The sequence below is a fragment of the Maniola jurtina genome, chromosome 18, assembly GCF_905333055.1.
Source record: "Maniola jurtina chromosome 18, ilManJurt1.1, whole genome shotgun sequence".
Lineage (NCBI taxonomy): Eukaryota > Metazoa > Arthropoda > Insecta > Lepidoptera > Nymphalidae > Maniola > Maniola jurtina.
This window is the reverse complement of record NC_060046.1, coordinates 3,185,639-3,205,146: the sequence shown is the minus strand read 5'-3', so window position 1 is coordinate 3,205,146 and position 19,508 is coordinate 3,185,639. Positions and strand designations below refer to the sequence as shown.

General features: G+C 36.2%; 1 protein-coding gene across 3 annotated transcripts; it reads right to left on the bottom strand.

Annotated features, from left to right (window-relative positions):
• Positions 1-10,921: 10,921 nt before the first annotated feature.
• LOC123874472 (probable bifunctional methylenetetrahydrofolate dehydrogenase/cyclohydrolase 2) lies at positions 10,922-19,115 on the bottom strand. 3 transcript variants are annotated; one of them, XM_045919860.1, is made up of 6 exons: positions 19,093-19,115; positions 15,959-16,056; positions 14,485-14,940; positions 13,080-13,288; positions 12,407-12,529; positions 10,922-11,921 (listed from the first exon to the last, which is right to left on the bottom strand). In XM_045919860.1, exons 2-6 carry the CDS (start codon positions 16,048-16,050, stop codon positions 11,806-11,808), a joined length of 996 nt encoding a protein of 331 aa, XP_045775816.1. In that variant the 5' UTR covers positions 16,051-16,056; positions 19,093-19,115; the 3' UTR covers positions 10,922-11,805. The 3 variants fall into 3 exon arrangements, with proteins under 3 accessions (XP_045775816.1, XP_045775815.1, XP_045775817.1); XM_045919859.1 differs by lacking the exon at positions 19,093-19,115 and adding an exon at positions 18,644-18,786; XM_045919861.1 differs by lacking the exons at positions 15,959-16,056; positions 19,093-19,115 and adding an exon at positions 18,644-18,789.
• Between the last annotated feature and the right edge of the window lie 393 nt (positions 19,116-19,508).

Below are 19,508 nucleotides of genomic sequence, written 5' to 3'. Positions count from 1 at the left end.
TTAACAGTTGTGTTAGTTCTAATAAGTTTAAAAGCTATTTTGAAATGGTGATAATAAAAAGAATAAGTACCCGGTTGAGTTTCTTGGGGGCTGCTTCTCAGATCAGGGTGATTGTCGACCGAGGGTTGCCTGCGTTTGTTGCCTGCAATTGTCGTCGGCTCACGTCGGTTCATCCAACTGTGCCCTAATATACATATATTTGCTTCATTTATATCAATGGGAGCTGTCTAAATCGCTATCTCTTATAACTTACACGCCACTCATATATCCTCGAGGCAACAATACTATACAATACCGCTTCGTATCAGGGTCACCTGCGTTAGTTGCCTGCAATTGTTGCCGACTCACGTTGCTTAATCCATCTGTGCCATAATATATATTTGGCTCATTTACTCCCTAGGAGCTGTCTAAATCGCTATATCCTTTAACTTACAGGCCTCTCGAGGCAACAATATACTAGGTACACAATACCACTTCGTATCAGGGTCGTCTGCGTTTGCTGCTCGCGTCGCTTTATCCAGCTGTGCCCTAATACATTTTTACTTCATGTATTTATTCACTGAGAGCTAACTAAATCGCTGCCGCTTTTAACTTACACGCCACTCATATATCCCCGAGGCAGCAATACTACACAATACCGCTTCGTATCAGGGTTGCCTGCGTTTGTTGCCTGCAATTGTCACCAACTCACGTTGCTTAATCCATCTGTGCCATAATATATATTTGGCTCATTTACTCCCTAGGAGCTGTCTAAATCGCTATATCCTTTAACTTACAGGCCCCTCATATATTCTCGAGGCAACAATATACTAGGTACACAATACCGCTTCGTATCAGGGTCGTCTGCGTTTGCTGCTCGCGTCGCTTTATCCAGCTGTGCCCTAATACATTTTTACTTCATGTATTTATTCACTGAGAGCTAACTAAATCGCTGCCGCTTTTAACTTACACGCCACTCATATATCCCCGAGGCAGCAATACTACACAATACTGCTTCGTATCAGGGTTGCCGGCGATTGTTGCCTGCAATTGTCGCCGGTTCGCGTCGCTTCATCCATCTGTGCCTTAATATACATATATTTGCTTCATTTATTTACTCACTGGGAGCTATCTAATTTATGGGCCACACCGGATTGGATTTGATACAAATCACACTAGAAAACGAGAGGAATACGTTGAGCTTTCTTTGCAAGAAATATTTTATCTTGACTCTACAGTATCTATAGAGTTGTGTCAGCTTTCCAAGAACTCAAGATTTACTGATCTTAAAACCCTGATATCTCGTCGCAAAACTTCTACATTACATTACTATCTTCTTTTTATAAATACCTAATATTTTGAAAATAATTTTATTATCGTGTGTGCTCATCAAATCTTTAGGTATTTTTCGGATTTAGACTTGGTCCCTACACCATACAACTCTTTAGAATTAAAAATAAACTTTTTCGCGAACACAAATGTATCTAAAATTATTATATCTAAGTTTTGATGTTACAGAATTTGTGTCAATCCATACTAATACTATAAATGCCAAAGAAAGTGTCTGTCTGTCTGTCTGTCTGTTTGCTACTTTTTCATAGACCAACAGTTTAACCGATTCTGACACAATTTGGCACAGGGTTAGCTTATATCCCGGGGACGGACATAGGCTACTTTTTATACCGGAAAATCAAAGAGTTCCCACGGGATTCCCAAAAACCCATCCGCTTAACCGATTTGTATGAAGTTTGGTACCGAGGGCTACCTCGGCGAAACGCAAGCTATTGCGTCTCTGTAAATCAAACAGTTCCCACGGGATCTTTAAAAACCTAAATCCACGCGGACGAAGTCGCGGGCATCTTCTAGTATTATGAAAAAACATAACGCTACCATATGGTAGCGTTATGTTTTTCTTTATTAAAACGCTCGCTTGCAAGCGGTTGGTACGTTTGTTATTTATTCGTTTATGATTAGTTAGGTTTATAATAATATAATAATATACTAATATTTGGTAATTACACTTAAATGCTCAAGCGGCTTCTACACTGGTGTACCTACATGTGTTACTATGTATACATAGCTTTATCTAAAGGAAATATTTAGACAGTGTTGCTGCTACCCACTACCTAGGTACACCCAATTGCTAGACGCTCAGTCACCGTTCATTTTACAGTCAACATGCCTCCAAGTTCCAACGTGTAGTTCAACTGACTTCAAACGGATATTGCAAGCGACGTCCTCTGACAAGTGCAAGGATCGAGAAAGACGTAATGCAATATGCCTCGCAAATCGTTGGACATTCTTGACACCGGTTCTTGACAAGTAACAAGTGCAGTTTATCACTTCTTACCTACTTTTTAACCCCCGACCAAAAAAGAGGGGTGTTATAAGTTTGACGTTTGTATCTGTGTATCTGTCTGTGGCATCGTAGCTCCTAAACTAATGAACCGATTTTAATTTAGTTTTTTTGTTTGAAAGGTGGGGCTTGATCGAGAGTGTTCTTAGCTATAATCCAAGAAAATCGGTTCAGCCGTTTGAAAGTTATCAGCTCTTTTCTAATTACCGTAACCTTCGCTTGTCGGGGGCGTTATAAATTTTTAATTTACACTTGTATTACAGAAAACTAAAGATTACACGTATCAAAGAAGATAGGTATCTACCTAGGTAAGGAAAATATATATACTAACGTGTTTAGGTTAGAAGTAGGCATGTAGTTCAACATTTTCGAAGCTCTCTCATTTCGTATTCAAGCCGGCTTCCATACGTTACCGGCAACACTACCACTAGGAAAGGAAAAAATAGTCATGTAGGTACTTAATCACTTGCTTAACAGGGCTCTCTCAGCTCAATTTTACAGACATATTCTAGAAACTAATATCTGTGTCTGTGGTGTTTTAGATTTTTCTAAAAATATGTAGTTTTAAAATTACAGGGGCTCAAAGATTTGTATGAAAATTTTTAAGACCGCGTAACTTTGAAACCGAATATTTTAACAGAAATCTGGAAAACCACAGACATAGATATTAGTTTCTAGAATATGTCTGCAAAATTTCATGGACTTTGGTTGCTTAATATTCAAATGAAATTGGAACTACGATTGTATGAAACGAGTGACGGAGAGAGCCCTCTTAACAGGTGGGAAAAATGGGTAAAAAATGTTGTAAGTAATGTAAATATAACGGCAAATCATCGCTTCAAACCATAGGCACTGTATAAGAACATACGAGTAGGTATAACTGTATAGGGACCCTTAGGGTCGATGTACATTGGTAGAGAATCGAAGCGAATTCCTATTATTTGCCCTCAAGAAAAAATAGTCCGACAAAACTATGTATTTTATCTTCGATACTTTATTTTATCAGGTTATCGATGTCGCGTCCATGTTTGCGTACATGAACAAATTGAATTTTGAACTTTCACTTTCGAAACACCCGAAATGTACACGAAATTCGAAAGTAAAAGCCCCAACCCCAATGAGGCGGTCTGAAGTAACCGCCTACGGAGAAAATCAGCGTGTTTACGAGGAATTCACCGTGCACCCTCATTCCGTATTCACCCCCGTTTCCACACGTTAGCCGCAACACCTCTGCTTGGGGCGAAAAAAACTAGTAATGCACTTAATCGTCGGCTTAAATGCCGTTTGGAAATTTGCATCTGCTTATTACGGAAAGGCATTGTGGCTGCACGAACTCAAACGCTACCCGTGTCGACTGTGTAATGCCTATCCAAGACCTACCCTTAGGGAAATGTTCTTTTTTGTGGTAAACACTTTATTTTGGGTGTCTCTACGCGATCAAATCAGGAGATCCTTCGAACTCAAACTCAAACTCAAATCATCAATTCAAAGTAGGTGCTATTGTACTCCTTTTGATGGTCAGAAAATGGTCATTAGAAGAACCAGAGTAACCAACATAGCCCAACGAAATTTCGAATCCGAAATGGCAATGGGCGGGGCGCATACCTAGTTCCGGTAGTTGAGTTTTCCAAGGTTTTGACGAGCCCCCGGCCCAGTGGTAGGCGCTGTGGTTTTACTAGTGCGAGGTCCCGGGTTCGATTTTGGCAGGGGTTGGAAATTTATAATTTCTTAATTTCTGGTCTGGTCTGGTGGGAGGCTTCGGCCGTGGCTAGTTACCACCCTATCAGCAAAGCCGTGCCACCAAGCGATTTAGCGTTCCGGTAGGATGCCGTGTAGAAATAAAAGGAGTAGGTATGAGTTTAATGAAAACTGCCATACCACTTCCAGGTTAGGTTAGAACACCCAATAAAATCAAGTAAGGGCAATTTCCCGACAGATGTCACGTGGTTTCCGTTTCAAAAGGCGGCAAACACAAGTGCGACAACATGAGAGTGATGTATTTTTTTAATTCTGTGCAATAGGTACTAATTGGAATCGTATGTCGAATCGTAGTCGCCCCTTTGACTACTCTGTGCTGAATGCAACAAAGACCACTTTGTACTACTTTCAGAACCAGTAGGTATTCGAAAGGTTTTTACGAATACAATTGGTATTCGTGACGAATACGGAATGCCGATGGTCGTGTCGCTTTTTTAACGCACATCAATTGTAGTAACGTACAAAGGAAGCTATGTTCAAAGTTTCGAACATTCCGGAATGCCTAATGCCTGCGGGTAGAAAAAAAACCTTACACCGATAGCTTTTAAATTGGGCATGAAAAATTCTATGAAATAGTCGCACGGTTTAATTTTTATTTGAAAGGTTAGAAGGTTACATAATCCTCATCATGATCAACCATTGCCGGCCCACTACGGAGCACGGAGCTCCTATCAGAATGAGAAGGGTTTTGGGCTAGGCCACGCTGGCCAAGTGCGGATTGCTAGCCTTCACATACACTTAGATACATTAGAAAACATTAAGGAGAACACTTAGGCATGCAGTTTTCCTCACGATGTTTCCCTTCACCGTTGAAGCAAATGGTATATACAATAGTTACTCCGGAAACTTTGAAGTGCGTGCTCGGAATTGAGCATAAACTAAAAATACAAGAATCCAGAGCAATCAAAGGTTCTGAATATATTATGTTACTAAAGGATGCCTGCGACTTCGTCTGCGTGGATTTAGGGTTTTAAAGATCCCGTGGGAACTGTTTGATTTTCGGGGATGAAAAGTTGCCTATGTCAATTTACAGGGACGCAAGCTACCTCGGTGCCAAATTTCATACAAATCGAGCAAGTGGATGAGTATTTAGGAACTGTTTGTTTTTCCGGGATAAAAATTAGCCTATGTCCTTCCCCGGAATGTATCCTTAGTCTGTACAAAATTTCATAAAAATCGGTTCAGCGGTTGTGCCGTGAAAGCGTAGCAGACAGACAGACAGACAGACAGACAGACAAACGACAGACAGACACACTTTCGCATTTATAATATTAGTATGGATGGATTTCTATTTTGCATTTTTAAAATAAAATGGTAAGAATGCTATATTTCGTAGTTAGGTAAGGTATTAAGTATTTTAAATACATAATATACAAAAAAAAAGTATATATTTTGTAATTTGTATTTTAAGTAAAACAAAACAGATTTTCCCAGCCATAATAATGTGGGTATATAGATATGCAAGGCACTATGATGGGCAGTACAGCTTAAATATTGGTTTAGCTAAAAGCGCTAAAACAGTTTGCAATGGAAGAAGCTATCAATCTTGCTGTCGGTGCGGGCTGCGACACTGGGTACTGGCGCTTCACACTATCGGTCTGAGTAGCTCGAATTTTGTATCTTTTTTCTTCAGATTTTACTTATCGTCAGTAAGTCTAAGTCTAAGTCATTTTGCCGAGTTTTAACATTCTAATCATTCGATGAAGATATTTCACCTGCTTTTGTTCGGCCAATCAGAATCATAACGTCTTTTATTTCGTCAATGACTTATACAAAAATATTATACCTACATCAAGGGTTGCTAACGAATATTTTGCACAGTTTTATTATTCTCCTGTCAAGTAGACTTTTCTGACTTACGCACTGTTAGAACTTCACTGATGTTATGAAGATATGGTTTTACAGACCGTCATTCTGGAACAGAGAATAGTCCTCCCTGTGGTGTACTAGATATACTTATAAACCCAGAAAAACAAAGAATACCCGCGGGATTTTTTAAAACCTATATTCGCGCCAATCATTCAGAAAAGCGCGAATGTGCAGAACGATGTGATTGCAGCCGGCCACACAATTGACGATATCACGAATCATTTGCCGAATCGTGATAGTTGAAGGCGTAGCAGTAGAGACTAGAGACAGTCCAAAATATGCACCCTCATATAGAAATCTAATATTCTAGCAACGTAAGGCAAACAACTTAATGTTTAATATGAGATTTTATGTGGATTATAAATGTATAAGTATTTACACTTATTTTACACTAGACGTGAAACCTCCACCTTTTTTATTGAAATCGTTCAGTAAAATCTATGTCAATACACTACCATGCCGATATTGTACCTATTGAATATAAAGAAAAATATAGTAGAAATAAAATGGAATAGAAAGATTTTTTATTTAAATAAACTTTTACAAACTTTTATAAAGTTTGTTTAAATCAATTATGTGGACCCATCAAATATTTAAAGAGTTTATAGGTAGGTTTTTGATCACTAAGTTTTTAGGTATTACCTAAAAACTTAGTGATCAAAAAACGCGCGTAAGAATATTCTTATGTGAAGATAGCGTTATAGTGAGATGTGTTAGGAGAGATAATATTAAATTCACGAGCTGGACAAGCAGCGATGACATGCAAGATTATTCTAGAATATATTACTTTACTAGATATAATAGCGCGTTTTACTAGCTGTTGCAAGTTTCAAAAGAGCCGAAAGGCCTAACAAGTAGCACCATTTTATGAAATTCCAACAGACTCGTGCCATTTCGCTCCAAATACAAAACATGGCGCGTAAGCAAGAACCAATCAAACTCGACCAGACGCGCGCTATGATTGGCCGAGATATTTAGCGCCATTCGAAAAATAAGATTTCTGCGCAGGTACATTGACGTAACTTATAAAAGTGGTAATACTGTACTTACTCAGTCATCACCGTCATCATTAACTTATCGCCGGCCCACAACTGAACACGGTCTCTTCGCATGATAAGGGTTTAAGGCTAGGCCATTGTCTATCACGCTGGCCGAGTGCGGATTAGCAAACTTGAGGCAGTTTTGAGAACATGGAAAACGCTCAGTCATGTAGGTTTCCTCACGATGTTTTCCTTCATCATATTAATTGTTTTGAATAAAGGCTAGTTACTATATGAAAAAAAAACAGAAGTGGGTATAACCCATTACTAGACCATTCGAATAGGACCATGACATCTTAACCACTAGGATATCACTGCTTTTTGTTCGTAGACACAGTATCTACCTATTTGTATTATATTAAAAAGCTTGGTCCGAATTTCTGGCGAATAAAGCTGTGTATAAAACCTAGTTAAAGCAAAACTTTAGCAATTTACCGTTCTGATACAATGCTGCGTTAAAACTGATTACAGGTAGGCATGGGTTTAATGAAAACTGTTATACCTAAATATAAGTAGGTATTATATTATCTACCAAGTCAGCCCATTTCTATAAGTTAAAGTAACTAACTAAGCTAAGGCTAAGTTATAGTAGGTACGACAGAAGAGCAAAGTCACATCGTGAGTTTTCCTTGTTTTACCCGATTACGGCAAAGGCAAAATGAAGGGTTATAATTTTAGCAGTCTATGTATGCATGTATGTATGTTTGTATTCAGATTCTGTGTGTTCCACCGTAGCGCCTAAAATGCTGGACCGATTTTGATGAATGAGGTGTCAATCGATTCATCGTGAAGTTCCGAATGACATAGGCTACACTTTATATGAAAAAATTGACCCAACGGATGTTACATGAAAAAAAAGTGGGGGTCTCCAAAAATTATTTTTTTGCTATTGTATCGAGTGGGATGTTAAATGAAAGAGGAAAAATTCTGAGTTTATAAATATAGTTACGAGTAAATGTACTACAACATTAAAATATACCAAGCGACAGAAAAACAATTTCACTATAATATTTCAGCGTTTATTAAGACGATCGCAGTCGGGTTTTAGTTTTCAAACTTTTCTTGTATTACCTACCATTTTATTAGATACCTACAGAATCCTAAAAACATAGCACTCCTTAATTTAAACTTTTTCTAGATTTTAGTGCGTAGAATAGGTAGGTTTTTACGTAGGTTTCTCTAATAGGTATTACGGTATCATTCCTACCTAATTAAAATATTAGAGGCTTGATGGCTATTAAGTATCTACCAACATCATTAGTGGCTACTATTTTATATAATTTACCATAATATTAATAGCTCCTACCTGGTGCCTATACATTGAAAATTATACAGTAGGTGGAAGACCTATTGTATAATTTTCAATTTATTTAAGGCCCATGAACATAAAATAATTTAACTATAAAGGAACTTTGATCTGTATGATTATTTCATAAAGGGCAAATTTCTCTGCTTTATAGTTACCTATACAGGTAGGTATAGTACTTGAAATTGGCATAGGGTGACCTAAATAGGCTAATAGGCTAAATTTATTGTAATCAGCCTATTTATTTTTAAGTCAGGCAGATTTATGTCACAGTGTCATTAATTCTGAGCAAAGTCAAAGTACCTCCGCTCTATAGATATCAGGATCCTCCTCGTGTCCCTCTGACAATGAAAAAAAAAACTTAAACTTATATATAATAATATATTTCCAAAAATAGTTTATTGAATACTAATAAAGGAACTTTTAAAATAGTTATAAGCAATATAACCTACGCGATATCCAAAAACCCCGAAGTGTGAACACCTACAGATCAGGGGGTTTCCTAGAGAATTCGCTTCAGGCACAGAGTAAAAATTATGATATTACCTACCTACACACGGAGGTTCGACGGAGCTGTCTAGATAGAGCAAGAATGTGGTAGGTACGAGTAAGTGCGGGATAAAGGAACAATCCAAACTGGCCTAGGACGTATAGGCCTGACCTGGCGTAATGACGGGTTGTCGTGGTCGCCACTTACCACGAGGTGAAAGGCGTCGACCTACTGTATCTCTCTTTATACTGTGACTCAGGGCACCAAAAGCTGTAGATATAGGTACCTATATTAGAATTAAAACTAAGAAATACCTATCCCGGTAAATCAAGATTGGCGGTAACCCTACTTTAAGGATAACAGTCGTAAAAACCTTAAAGCGTACGAGTAGGGACAATTGGAGTTCCAAAATAATGTAATTATTTTGTTGGTAAATGTGACCACGTGCAGAACCTTCATTTATACGTGAGCGAGCCTCTAATGAGATCCCTGTATTGCTTCTGGATTTATTTGTACCTATATAGCAACCCTAATAACTAATTCTTTCGTTCTGTCGCGTCCTTAGCTCTAAGATCCCTGTATTGCTTCTGGATTTATATGCAATTTGATGTAGCAATCCTAATTCTTTCGTTCTGTCTGTCCTTAGCTCCAGTAAGATCCCTGTATTGCTTCTGGATTTATTTGTACCTATGTAGCAACCCTAATTCTTTCTTTCTGTACGTCCTTAGCTTTGAAATAAGAACCCGGTATTGCTTCTGGATTTATTTGTATGTGGAAACCCTAATTCTTTCTGTCTGTCCTTAGCTCCTGTAAGATCCCTGTATTGCTTCTGGATTTATTTGTACCTATGTAGCAACCCTAATTCTTTCTTTCTGTCCTTTGAATACATAGATGGATCGTATAATTCTGTAGGTACTTATAAGCAGCCACACGATTTGAGGTGCCCACGCACTCGAACTGAACTGCAGCTGACTTGCGCGTCGCGGCAGCCCGCTGCACGATATTCTCTCCAGCAGTTCGAGTGCGTGGGCACCTTTAGTTTGCAGCGCGGCGTCCAGTCAACTTCAAAACTGGACATGTTTCAAGTCCAGACTGCAAAATTGATCGTGTAACATGGCCAGCGTTAGATTCAGGGTTCGATTTCGGACACCTTTAACTTTCGGAACTGTTATCTATAAGTACATATAATAAAATTGTAGAAAAGTGATGTCTGTACAAAGGAAATATATAAAAAAAAAGTAGTAGGGGTTGTTATTATATCGATGCCGAACCCGAAATTGTAATTAATTTTTTTTTGTCTGTTTGTCTGTGTGTTTGTGCACGCTAACATCAGAAACGGCTTATTCGATTTAGATACGGTTTTCACTAAAATATTGTAGTAAGCTTCACTTAACATTTAGTGTTTATTTCATGTCAATAGGTTCATAAATAAAAAAGTTATGTCAATTTAAAGAATCACGGCGAACATTCACTATTCCACGCGAACGAAGTCGCGGGCACAGCTAGTCCATACTAATTTTATAAATGCGAAAGTGTGTCTGTCTGTCTGTTACGTTTTCACGGCCAAACCGCTGAACCGATTTTAATGAATTTGGTACAGACTTGGGATACATACTGGGGAAGGACATAATGGCTACTTTTTATCTCGGCAAATCAAAGAGTTCCTACGGAATTTAAAAAAACCAAAATCCACATGAGCGAAGCCGCGGGCATCCTCTAGTGTTTATATAAATCATTTGCTTTAACGGTGAAGAAACGCATCGCAAGAAAACCTATCCCTATGGTATAGCGTTCTCAAAGGTGTATGAAGTCAGTCAATCCGCTCTTGGCCAGCGAGTAGGACCTTTTCATTTTGAGAGGAGATCCGTGCTCAGTAGTTGGCTGGCAATGGGTTGAGATATAAATAATGATGTAGGAACTTCACATGTTTATGGTACAAGGTCATTATGGTCGATCCAACCGGGAATCGAACCCGAGGACTCTTGCAAGCGGAGTAATGGCATTACCAGACCAGATAGAATATGAGAATAAAACACAGTGGTTTATTATTTAAGAACTTATTTTATTTTTCATTAACATATTTGATATACAAATTATAGGTACTTACCTACTTAGATAAATTAAAAAAAAAATTGGTAGAGAAAAGTATGTTTTACTTAAACCTAATTCAAATATAACAAGAATACAAAATAATAAACACAATTATAGAAAAAGCTATATTCAAATTCCACAGCAGGAATGTGTGACTACCTTAAAATTATAAACCTATCTATCTAGTAGACACGGCCCTTTACGAAATCTTTTAAAAAATACTCTTAATATAGGGATAGTCTATCTAGATACATAGTTATATATTTTATGGCAAGATCATTAAATACAATACATAACGACGTCAAACGTCATGATAATAATAATCAAACTACTCTAGATGTACAATTTATAATACTTCTTTAAGTCATTCTCTTACAAACTATAAAGAAAGAAAAAACGTCTTTCTCTCTTTCTTTAATTAATAAATATGTGAGGCACTTTTTTAATAGGCAATATCACCTAATTAATATAAATGACAAAATGTTTAGAATTAATGCGAGATTCCATTTTACTATTTATCATGGTCTATTAATTAAGATTACAATATGATACAAATCATAATAGGTATCACAAAATTTAATTTGCACAAAATTGCTATGTTTTGTGCTACTAAAGTTGTAAAATTTATTAAATAATTAAATGCAAAGTTAAGAATAGTAAAAAATATTACGCAAAGTAACTAAGTAATTGCACATTAATTTGTTGCACCAAACGCAACGAATTTTTAAATTCTTTAATATACATATTTCAATAAGTTTAACAAGCACACATTGAATTAAGATCTTTTGTTTTTTTGAGTTGTGTGTGATCAATGACGTTAAGTATAAAACTTTTTCAGTATCAAAATTTATGCATTATAATAATATTCTAAGTTTAATAAAAAGTAGAGCTAAGAATAAAACAGACGTGGCATTTTTTATTGTTGCCAAATCTTCTGTGAGGCTTGGAAAGTGTTGTGCATGAGCATAGCCACTGTCATGGGTCCCACTCCGCCCGGTACTGGGGTCACTGCTCCTGCTACTTTGCGTACCTCTGGGAGAACAAAAGATAGTTAAAGCCAGAAATATAGTAGCGTGTCGTGTTATGTCGTAACGCAGTCGCGTGAAGAGCCCATCGGTAAATATGTGAAATGTATCTACCATACTAAATGTATGAAACCGATATAGTCGATGAAATCTTTTCCTCGGAAGTCCTCAAGAACAGTTCCGATTTATATGATATTTTTCCCTAAATTATTTATAAAATCAGAAACCTTTTGAAGCGGGGATATTATTATTATTAGTTTATATTATAAAAACAATATGTATGATATTTATGTATGACGATAGAGAAATAAGTTAAAGTTCAATATGTAAACTGCCACTTTAATAAAAAAAGTCGCCTTTATCATATTATAGGATGTTATTATGAATCAATGACGACGAATTACGACGTTATTAATCAATAATATTATACATTATTACTTATTTACACAATAATACGTCATTTACACTAGAGATTGAGTAATTGTTTCTTACCGTCATAATCTACGTCGCCCACTAGCTTCGTCTTGCCTTGCTCGTCGGTAATCCTCGTGATCCCAACATCAATTACTGTAGCCCCCGGCTTTATCATATCGGCTTTTATGAGTTTAGGTACACCTACGACAAATTAACGACATACTTTAATGAGGTGAACATTCCATGGATTCAATGTTAAAAGCCAAAGAATGGGCGATTAGCCGATTTTGGGTTGAGCAAAAACTTTAAGGTCGCGTCAGCGACATGTAAATTTTTTATGCTGTAGAAAAATTTCATTGATCATGAAAAATAATTTCAGCAACATCAAAACAGTTTCAGTTCGTATAAGAACATTGTAATTTGATTCCATGATTCGACAACTTGTCAATTTGTACTTCATTTTTCATAAAAAAATAGTATGCTTTTTGTTTGTAATTAAAAAAAGTAAAAGTTTGTAATTCAATTTGATGGTTTCACAAGTTCAAGACAGTTGTCTAGCTCAGAACAAAAATTTAAAAAGCATTTACACTAGCGAGAGTTTATCTACACTGGCACGTGTATACAATTAGGTACTATTTAGCTCAAGGGGACAAATTTTTCCTCCATTAGTTAAAGTTGTTAACATTGAGATAGTACTGGTTGGCAATTCACAGTAGACATTCAAAATGGCAAAAAATATTTAAAAACACACCAGTAGCTGTCACAATAATATCGGCATTGCGGCAGTGCACCGCGAGTTGTTCCGCCGGGGTATACCTGTGACATATTGTCACAGTCGCGTCCATGCCAAGACCACTGTCGTGGTTCCTGTCGCTGTGTAGCATCATCGCTATCGGTAATCCCACGTTTTTTGATCGGCCCACAACAACCGCATTGCGACCTAAAGTTTCGATTTTGAACCTAAATAAAGAAAACAAAATTTAAAATCATAAAAAATACGCAAATATACAGAAAAAAATATAAGAAAACAAATTGTTATTTGTTATGCAAGGCTGTAGAGTTGCTTGTATTAAACACCGAGCAAGCAAAGGATTCTAAGGTAGAACCAGAGGTGGGTGGTTCAAAATTAGTATCCTGAGCGTAGCGAGGTACTCAAAGGCACGGGATGCAAATAATATGGCAGTCGCGCGAAACCCCAAGTTCTTTATCTCACTACAACGGGAAAAATACATACAAGAAAAATAATTCAGATTTTTTGTGATGAGTTTCAATATAGAGTATTCAAAATTGTGAGCCACTTCTATTTGAATAAGATCATAGCTCTATGGAAACATTTTAAAAGATTTTGATGTAATTGACATTCCTTTAAAAAAATTAATAAAATATGGATGATCCAGTATAATCAATCAAAAGTTCAAGGAGAGTAATTATAATTAATTAAGTAATATAGGTGTTTTAATAATAAAATGCAGTCTTATCATTAGCAATGAACTGAGAAATGACTACACTTATAACAATTTACAAGCAATAATTAATTATACTGCACTGTTTATAAATCTATGAAAACAAAATGATTACTATCTGCAGTCATGGTGTAAATTAATTATTATCACTCCAAAAACATAAACGTACTCGTATATACTTGATACAGAACTTGGCTCTTTTCAGTGAGCGATTTGTAAGCTTCGCAGATGAAACTTATTAGAACTTGGCTGTCGCACGAGCGAAGCCGGTGTGGATCAAATAGTTTAATATATTTTGAAAATTATAATCGGAATTTTAAACTACCTAGTCCTTTTTATAATATTTTTTTATTCAGATACAAGTTAGCCCTTGACTGCAATCTCACCTGGTCGTAAGTGATGATGCAGTCTAAGATGGAAGTGGGTAACCTGGAAGGGTTATGGCAGCTTTCACTAAACCCATATTCCTTTTGTTTCTACACGGCATCGTCCTGGAACGCTTGCCAGCACGGTAGGGTGGTAACTAGCCACGGCCGAAGCCATCCACCAGACCAGACCAGACCAGAAATTTAGAAATTATAAAATTCCAAACCCATGCCAGGTATCGAGCCTGGGACTTCCCAATAGTAAGACCACAGCGCTCACCACTACGCCAGAAGGTCGTCAAAAAACTATTTAGTATAAAAAACTAACCTTTTCAGCATCTCAATAACAGCAAGCGCAGTTGCCGGAACAATAGTAGGCATATCCAAGCTAAGCTGTCCTACGTTTGTTATGTGAAATCCATCGACATCTTTTTCTGGTGCTACTGCATTACACACCCTCCTCTCATCGATACCATTTGGCAACGGTAGCTGTACTAGTATTCCATCAACCAATTTATCGTGATTCAATAGCTCAATAGCACTGATCAAAGCTTCTTCCGTTAAATTCTCGTCATATTTGATAGTCTGTGCCTCTATTCCAATGTCAATTGCAGCTTGGATCTTGTTTTTGACGTAAGTATGGCTTGCTGGATCGCTTCCGACTATAATACAACGGAGAGATGGTGCTCTGTGGCCAGTATTGATCCAGTTGTTGATTTTGATCTTTAATTCGTCTTTTATTTCCTTTGCTAGGGCTTTGCCGTCGAGGGCTCGTGCCATTATTCTGGTAAAGAAAACAAAAAATGAGAAAAAATGCATAACTAAGTACCTTTAGTTTTCCTTAGCTTTTTTAAAAGGTAAACAAATCGCAAAAATCTTCTCGCAGAAACGCGTAAGCGACGAGATTTGCCCAGAGCTTTAGACCTTCTGGAGTTAGGTCTTTCATGATTTCATTGTCAATCTGCAGTGACAACGTCCGATGGGCCTCGTGCAGAGCGTCTCTTACGCGTTTCAAGAGAAGCTGCTTGTTTACCTTTTAAGTCAGTTAAGATAAAATAGATAGATAAGAACATTTATAAAATACTAGCTTCGCCCGCGTGGATTTCGGTTTTTTTAAATCCTGTAGGAACTCTTTTCCGGGATAAAAGTAGCCTATATCATTCCCCGGGATGCACCGAAAGTCTGTAAGTACAAAATTTCATTAAAATCGGTTCAGCAGTTGGGCCGTGAAAACGTAGCAGACAGACAGACAGACACACTTTCGCATTTATAATATTAGTATGGATGGTTACTTAATTAAAATCCAATAAATAAAAAAGATAAAAAATAATGAATAAAAATGTATTAACTAAGAACTACCAGTATAAAATTTCTTGATTAAAAAAAAGTAATCAATCTTTTTAGTAACATAAGCTTTTTAGACTGCCATCTAACCTACATAAACAGTTTTAAACATACCACTATGGAACTAATAAAATACTATTTAGTGTTATATGTAAATTATAATAAGTAATTCTACAAAATATTCAAAATCTGTGATATTATATTTTGAAGCAAGTGCAGAAGCAACCAATTATTTTCAGATATTTGAAACAGTAATCAAGAATTTTAAGATAATATATTAAGATTGTTGTAGTATTGTAAGTCAATTTAAATCAAGAATTGAAACTTAGAAAAAAACTATATACTCGTATACTTACAATTAAAAAAAGTGAAAATAGAACTTAACTATTATTAACACAAACATTAAAAAGTTACAAAAATAACCACACAAAAGCTAACTTAATTGTTAATTTTTTTACCTGGCCGAGCCCAAAGAATCAATGTATGTGTGACTTCTCATTTTCGTAGTCAGAACTGTACTGACAATACGCAAGCATATTCTATGCCTCATCGCCTACTGTTGACGTACATAGGTCATTAGTTCATATCCATTTGATAGCAAAACAAAATTTGTTTCATAGGAAAAAACAACAAGTGTCAATTAAAAAATCTAAAATCTGATTGTGTACTAATATTTTTTCTAGGTGACAATATATTTTTAAGAATATTGATATTTCCTGATATATATTCCCATTTCCTTTCTGAGCATAAGTTAAGCTGGTACCAATGTAATAGTCTAACTTGTGGGTTTTGAATCTTTCAGATTTCAGTCCATTTTCTAAACAAGAACTATTGAAGACTACGTATATTGCTGACTTTATGCAATCATCACTATAGGAGCTTTGATCCTACCTGTATCTACAATGGATAACCTAGTGTCTTTAAAAAAAAACTACTGTAAATAAATAATTTGAATCCAGACTTTATTGGAGTTTTATTTCTAGACAAATAATACAAGTGTAAATTAAAAATTTATAACACCCCCGACGATCCAAAGTATCTGAGTTTTCCAAAACATCATTTTCAAATAAATAATTATGTATTTAGGCAACGTCCATCTTGACAGCTTGACATTTGTCTATTGACATAATATTATGAACCTAACGGTTATCTAACCTTCTTTTCTACAAGAAAACTAGAAAAGAGCTGATAACTCTTAAACGGCTGAACCAATTTCTTTAGATTATAGCTAAGAACACTCTCGATCAAGCCACCTTTCAAACAAAAAAAACTAAATTAAAATCGGTTCATTCGTTTAGGCGCTACGATGCCACAGACAGATACACAGATACACAGATACACAGACACACAGATACACACGTCAAACTTATAACACCCCTCTTTTTGGGTCGGGGGTTAAAAATAGTAAGTATTTACTAGCTAATACAAGTATTTATGCCTGCAACTTTGTCCACATGGTTTAAGTTTTATTTAATACTGTGGTAGCTCATTGATTTTCCAGGATAAAAGTATCCTATGTGCAAGGTGCAAGCAATCTACTAAATACCAAATACCAAATGAAAGATGCCCACAATTTCATCCATGTGGATTTAGATTTTCAAGAATCCTGTGGGAACTCTTAGCCTACACTCTTCACTAGGATGCACTTATCTCTGTATCTACCAAACATCAAAAACAGTTAAACAGATGTCGATCTAGATGGTGTGAAAAACTAGCAGACAGACAGACACACTTTCATATATATAATATTAAGTAGGGATTTAACTAGCTAACAGACTGAACACATACTTAATTTATCTTAAAACCTAGGGGTTACACACACTCACAGAGTGGAGTGAAGCTTGAAGAGCAACGTTTTTATTTGATAATAAGAACTAAAACTAAGATAATATTTTTTATTTTGTGTGTTTTGTTTTCGATATATCAAATTCAACTGTATGTCAAAGTCCATAAAGCTGGGTTTAATTTATTATTATCATAAAGAATCTTCTGTATTCCACTCCGCGGGTATGCATTGGCTTTCAGCCTTCTTCTAGACCAGTAAAAACAAGTTTGAGTAAAAAATAAGTTAATCTATCAATGGAAACTCAGAGTATATATATTCTGGTTATAAGCAGTTATGGGTACCAAGTACACAATTAATTGGAATAGGTTATCAAAATAGTGCCAAGTACTTTGCATTAAATCAGTAAGACCGAAATACATCTGTATGTACCAGTAAAAACTACTTTTAACAAGCTTTGAATGTTAAAGTGACATGATGAAGTATATGCGCTTCAATTTAATGACCTAAATAAATTTAGCACATAATTTAAGTAAGTTATAACTAAGCTGTGATAAACTGGTGGTTAAGATTTGCGCCTCTTTATTTGTCGGTCCACGATTCTATCCCAGACATGACTTTTAACCTTTCAGAGCTCCTTATGTGTGTTTAATAAGCAAATTTAAATATTACTTCCTTTAATGATGAAGGAAAACATTGTGAGGAACCCTACATGCCTCAAGAGATCTCCATGATGATTTCAAAGGTGTGTGAAGTCTGCCAATCTACACTTAGCTAGCATGGTGGACTTGCATAAATCCTTCTCATTCCGGAAGGAGACCTATGTTGTGTTTATAAAAATTCCTCCAGAGGAAAGCTGGCATAGTTCAACTATTATTAAACATTTTAAGCAATTATGATATTTTAAGTAATATAAGATAATGGAGTAAGATAAGATATAGTTACTTAATATGAGTAAAAGTGCAGCTATTTCAATGATCAAACCCATCAATAAAAGTGGATCATATTACTGATAAAAGACACTAACAAGACAAAGACAATAAGTAAGTTTAAACTTTAAGCATTCCATTAATCGGTCTTTAGTTACTTGGCTGATATTAGGTGCATTTCACCAGCAAATAATACTCAAGAAGTTACTATAACCTAACTTTTAGTTTACACAATATCGGGTCGTTTGACTAAAAAAACCATAATCGCAATTGTAAAACGTGGTTAAACCTATAATTAGCTGTCGACATGTCACATTAGGAAAAACAATACGATCAATTTTATTTTGGAGTTGTTGATCCTAAGATAACCTCTGCGTCCCGTGCTTGACGTTTTCGTGATAAGAAACATGTGCAGATAAGCAGTTACTTACGTTAGCCGTTAAGTTACGTTGATCACAACTGTTTAACCACTTATTACTTATAATAGATCACTTAAATCACTAAATTAGAACTTAAAACGATAGAATTTCTGTAACTATGCCGAATGCGAAAACGTCACCAAGAATGACAAATAACGCTTGACAGTTGACACTTATAGTTGACACTACGATTTTGGTGGAATATTATTTCAGAACGTAAGCCGTTGCAACTTGCTTTAATTATTGTATTTTTTTTCTATTTGCATTAATTAACTATAGGTACTAGGTAGATATTATGTAGATAGTTATTTTAAAATTAATAAAATCTTAAATTCTTTTAAAATAGTAACTATAGGTAATTAGTAAAACTACCTTTTAGTAGGTCAATAATAATAGATGGACGCAAATCCGCAAATCATAAAACGTTCTATGCTTTTTAGTAGGTATGTATCGGTACTTACCTACGCGACTGCCGACTGGTTGAAATGTCAATCGGGGAGGGAACGCCCATACATCCCCACAGCTCCCGTGCTAACCCGATGTGTGACGTGCGGGTGTGCGGGGCGTCTCCCCGTCTCATACCCCGATTGCCATCTCAACTTGTCTCGGACTATTTACTTGCAGTTGCACAATTCTGTTGCCGCCCTTTATTAGGGTTCCGTACCTAAAGCGTTCCAACTGGACCCTATTACCAAGTCTCCGCTGTCCGTCAGTCCGTCTGTCAGCAAACTGTATCTCATGCACCATGTAGAGAGTTCATAGAAGAGTTAGAGAGAAAACAGAACGTGTACCTAAGTATTTCTATTGCCGCTATAAGAACAAATATTTAAAACAAAATTCAAAATCGCCGCCAGAAAAAAAAAAATAAAAAATTTCG

Coding starts and splice junctions, on each gene's coding strand:
- LOC123874472 (XM_045919860.1), bottom strand. CDS start 16,050: ATGAGGCATAGAATATGCTTGCGTATTGTCAGTACAGTTCTGACTACG. Junction 14,941..15,958: donor GATTCTTTGGGCTCGGCCAG/GTAAAAAAATTA, acceptor TTTCTTTACCAG/AATAATGGCACGAGCCCTCG. Junction 12,530..13,079: donor TATTATTGTGACAGCTACTG/GTGTGTTTTTAA, acceptor AATTTGTCGTAG/GTGTACCTAAACTCATAAAA.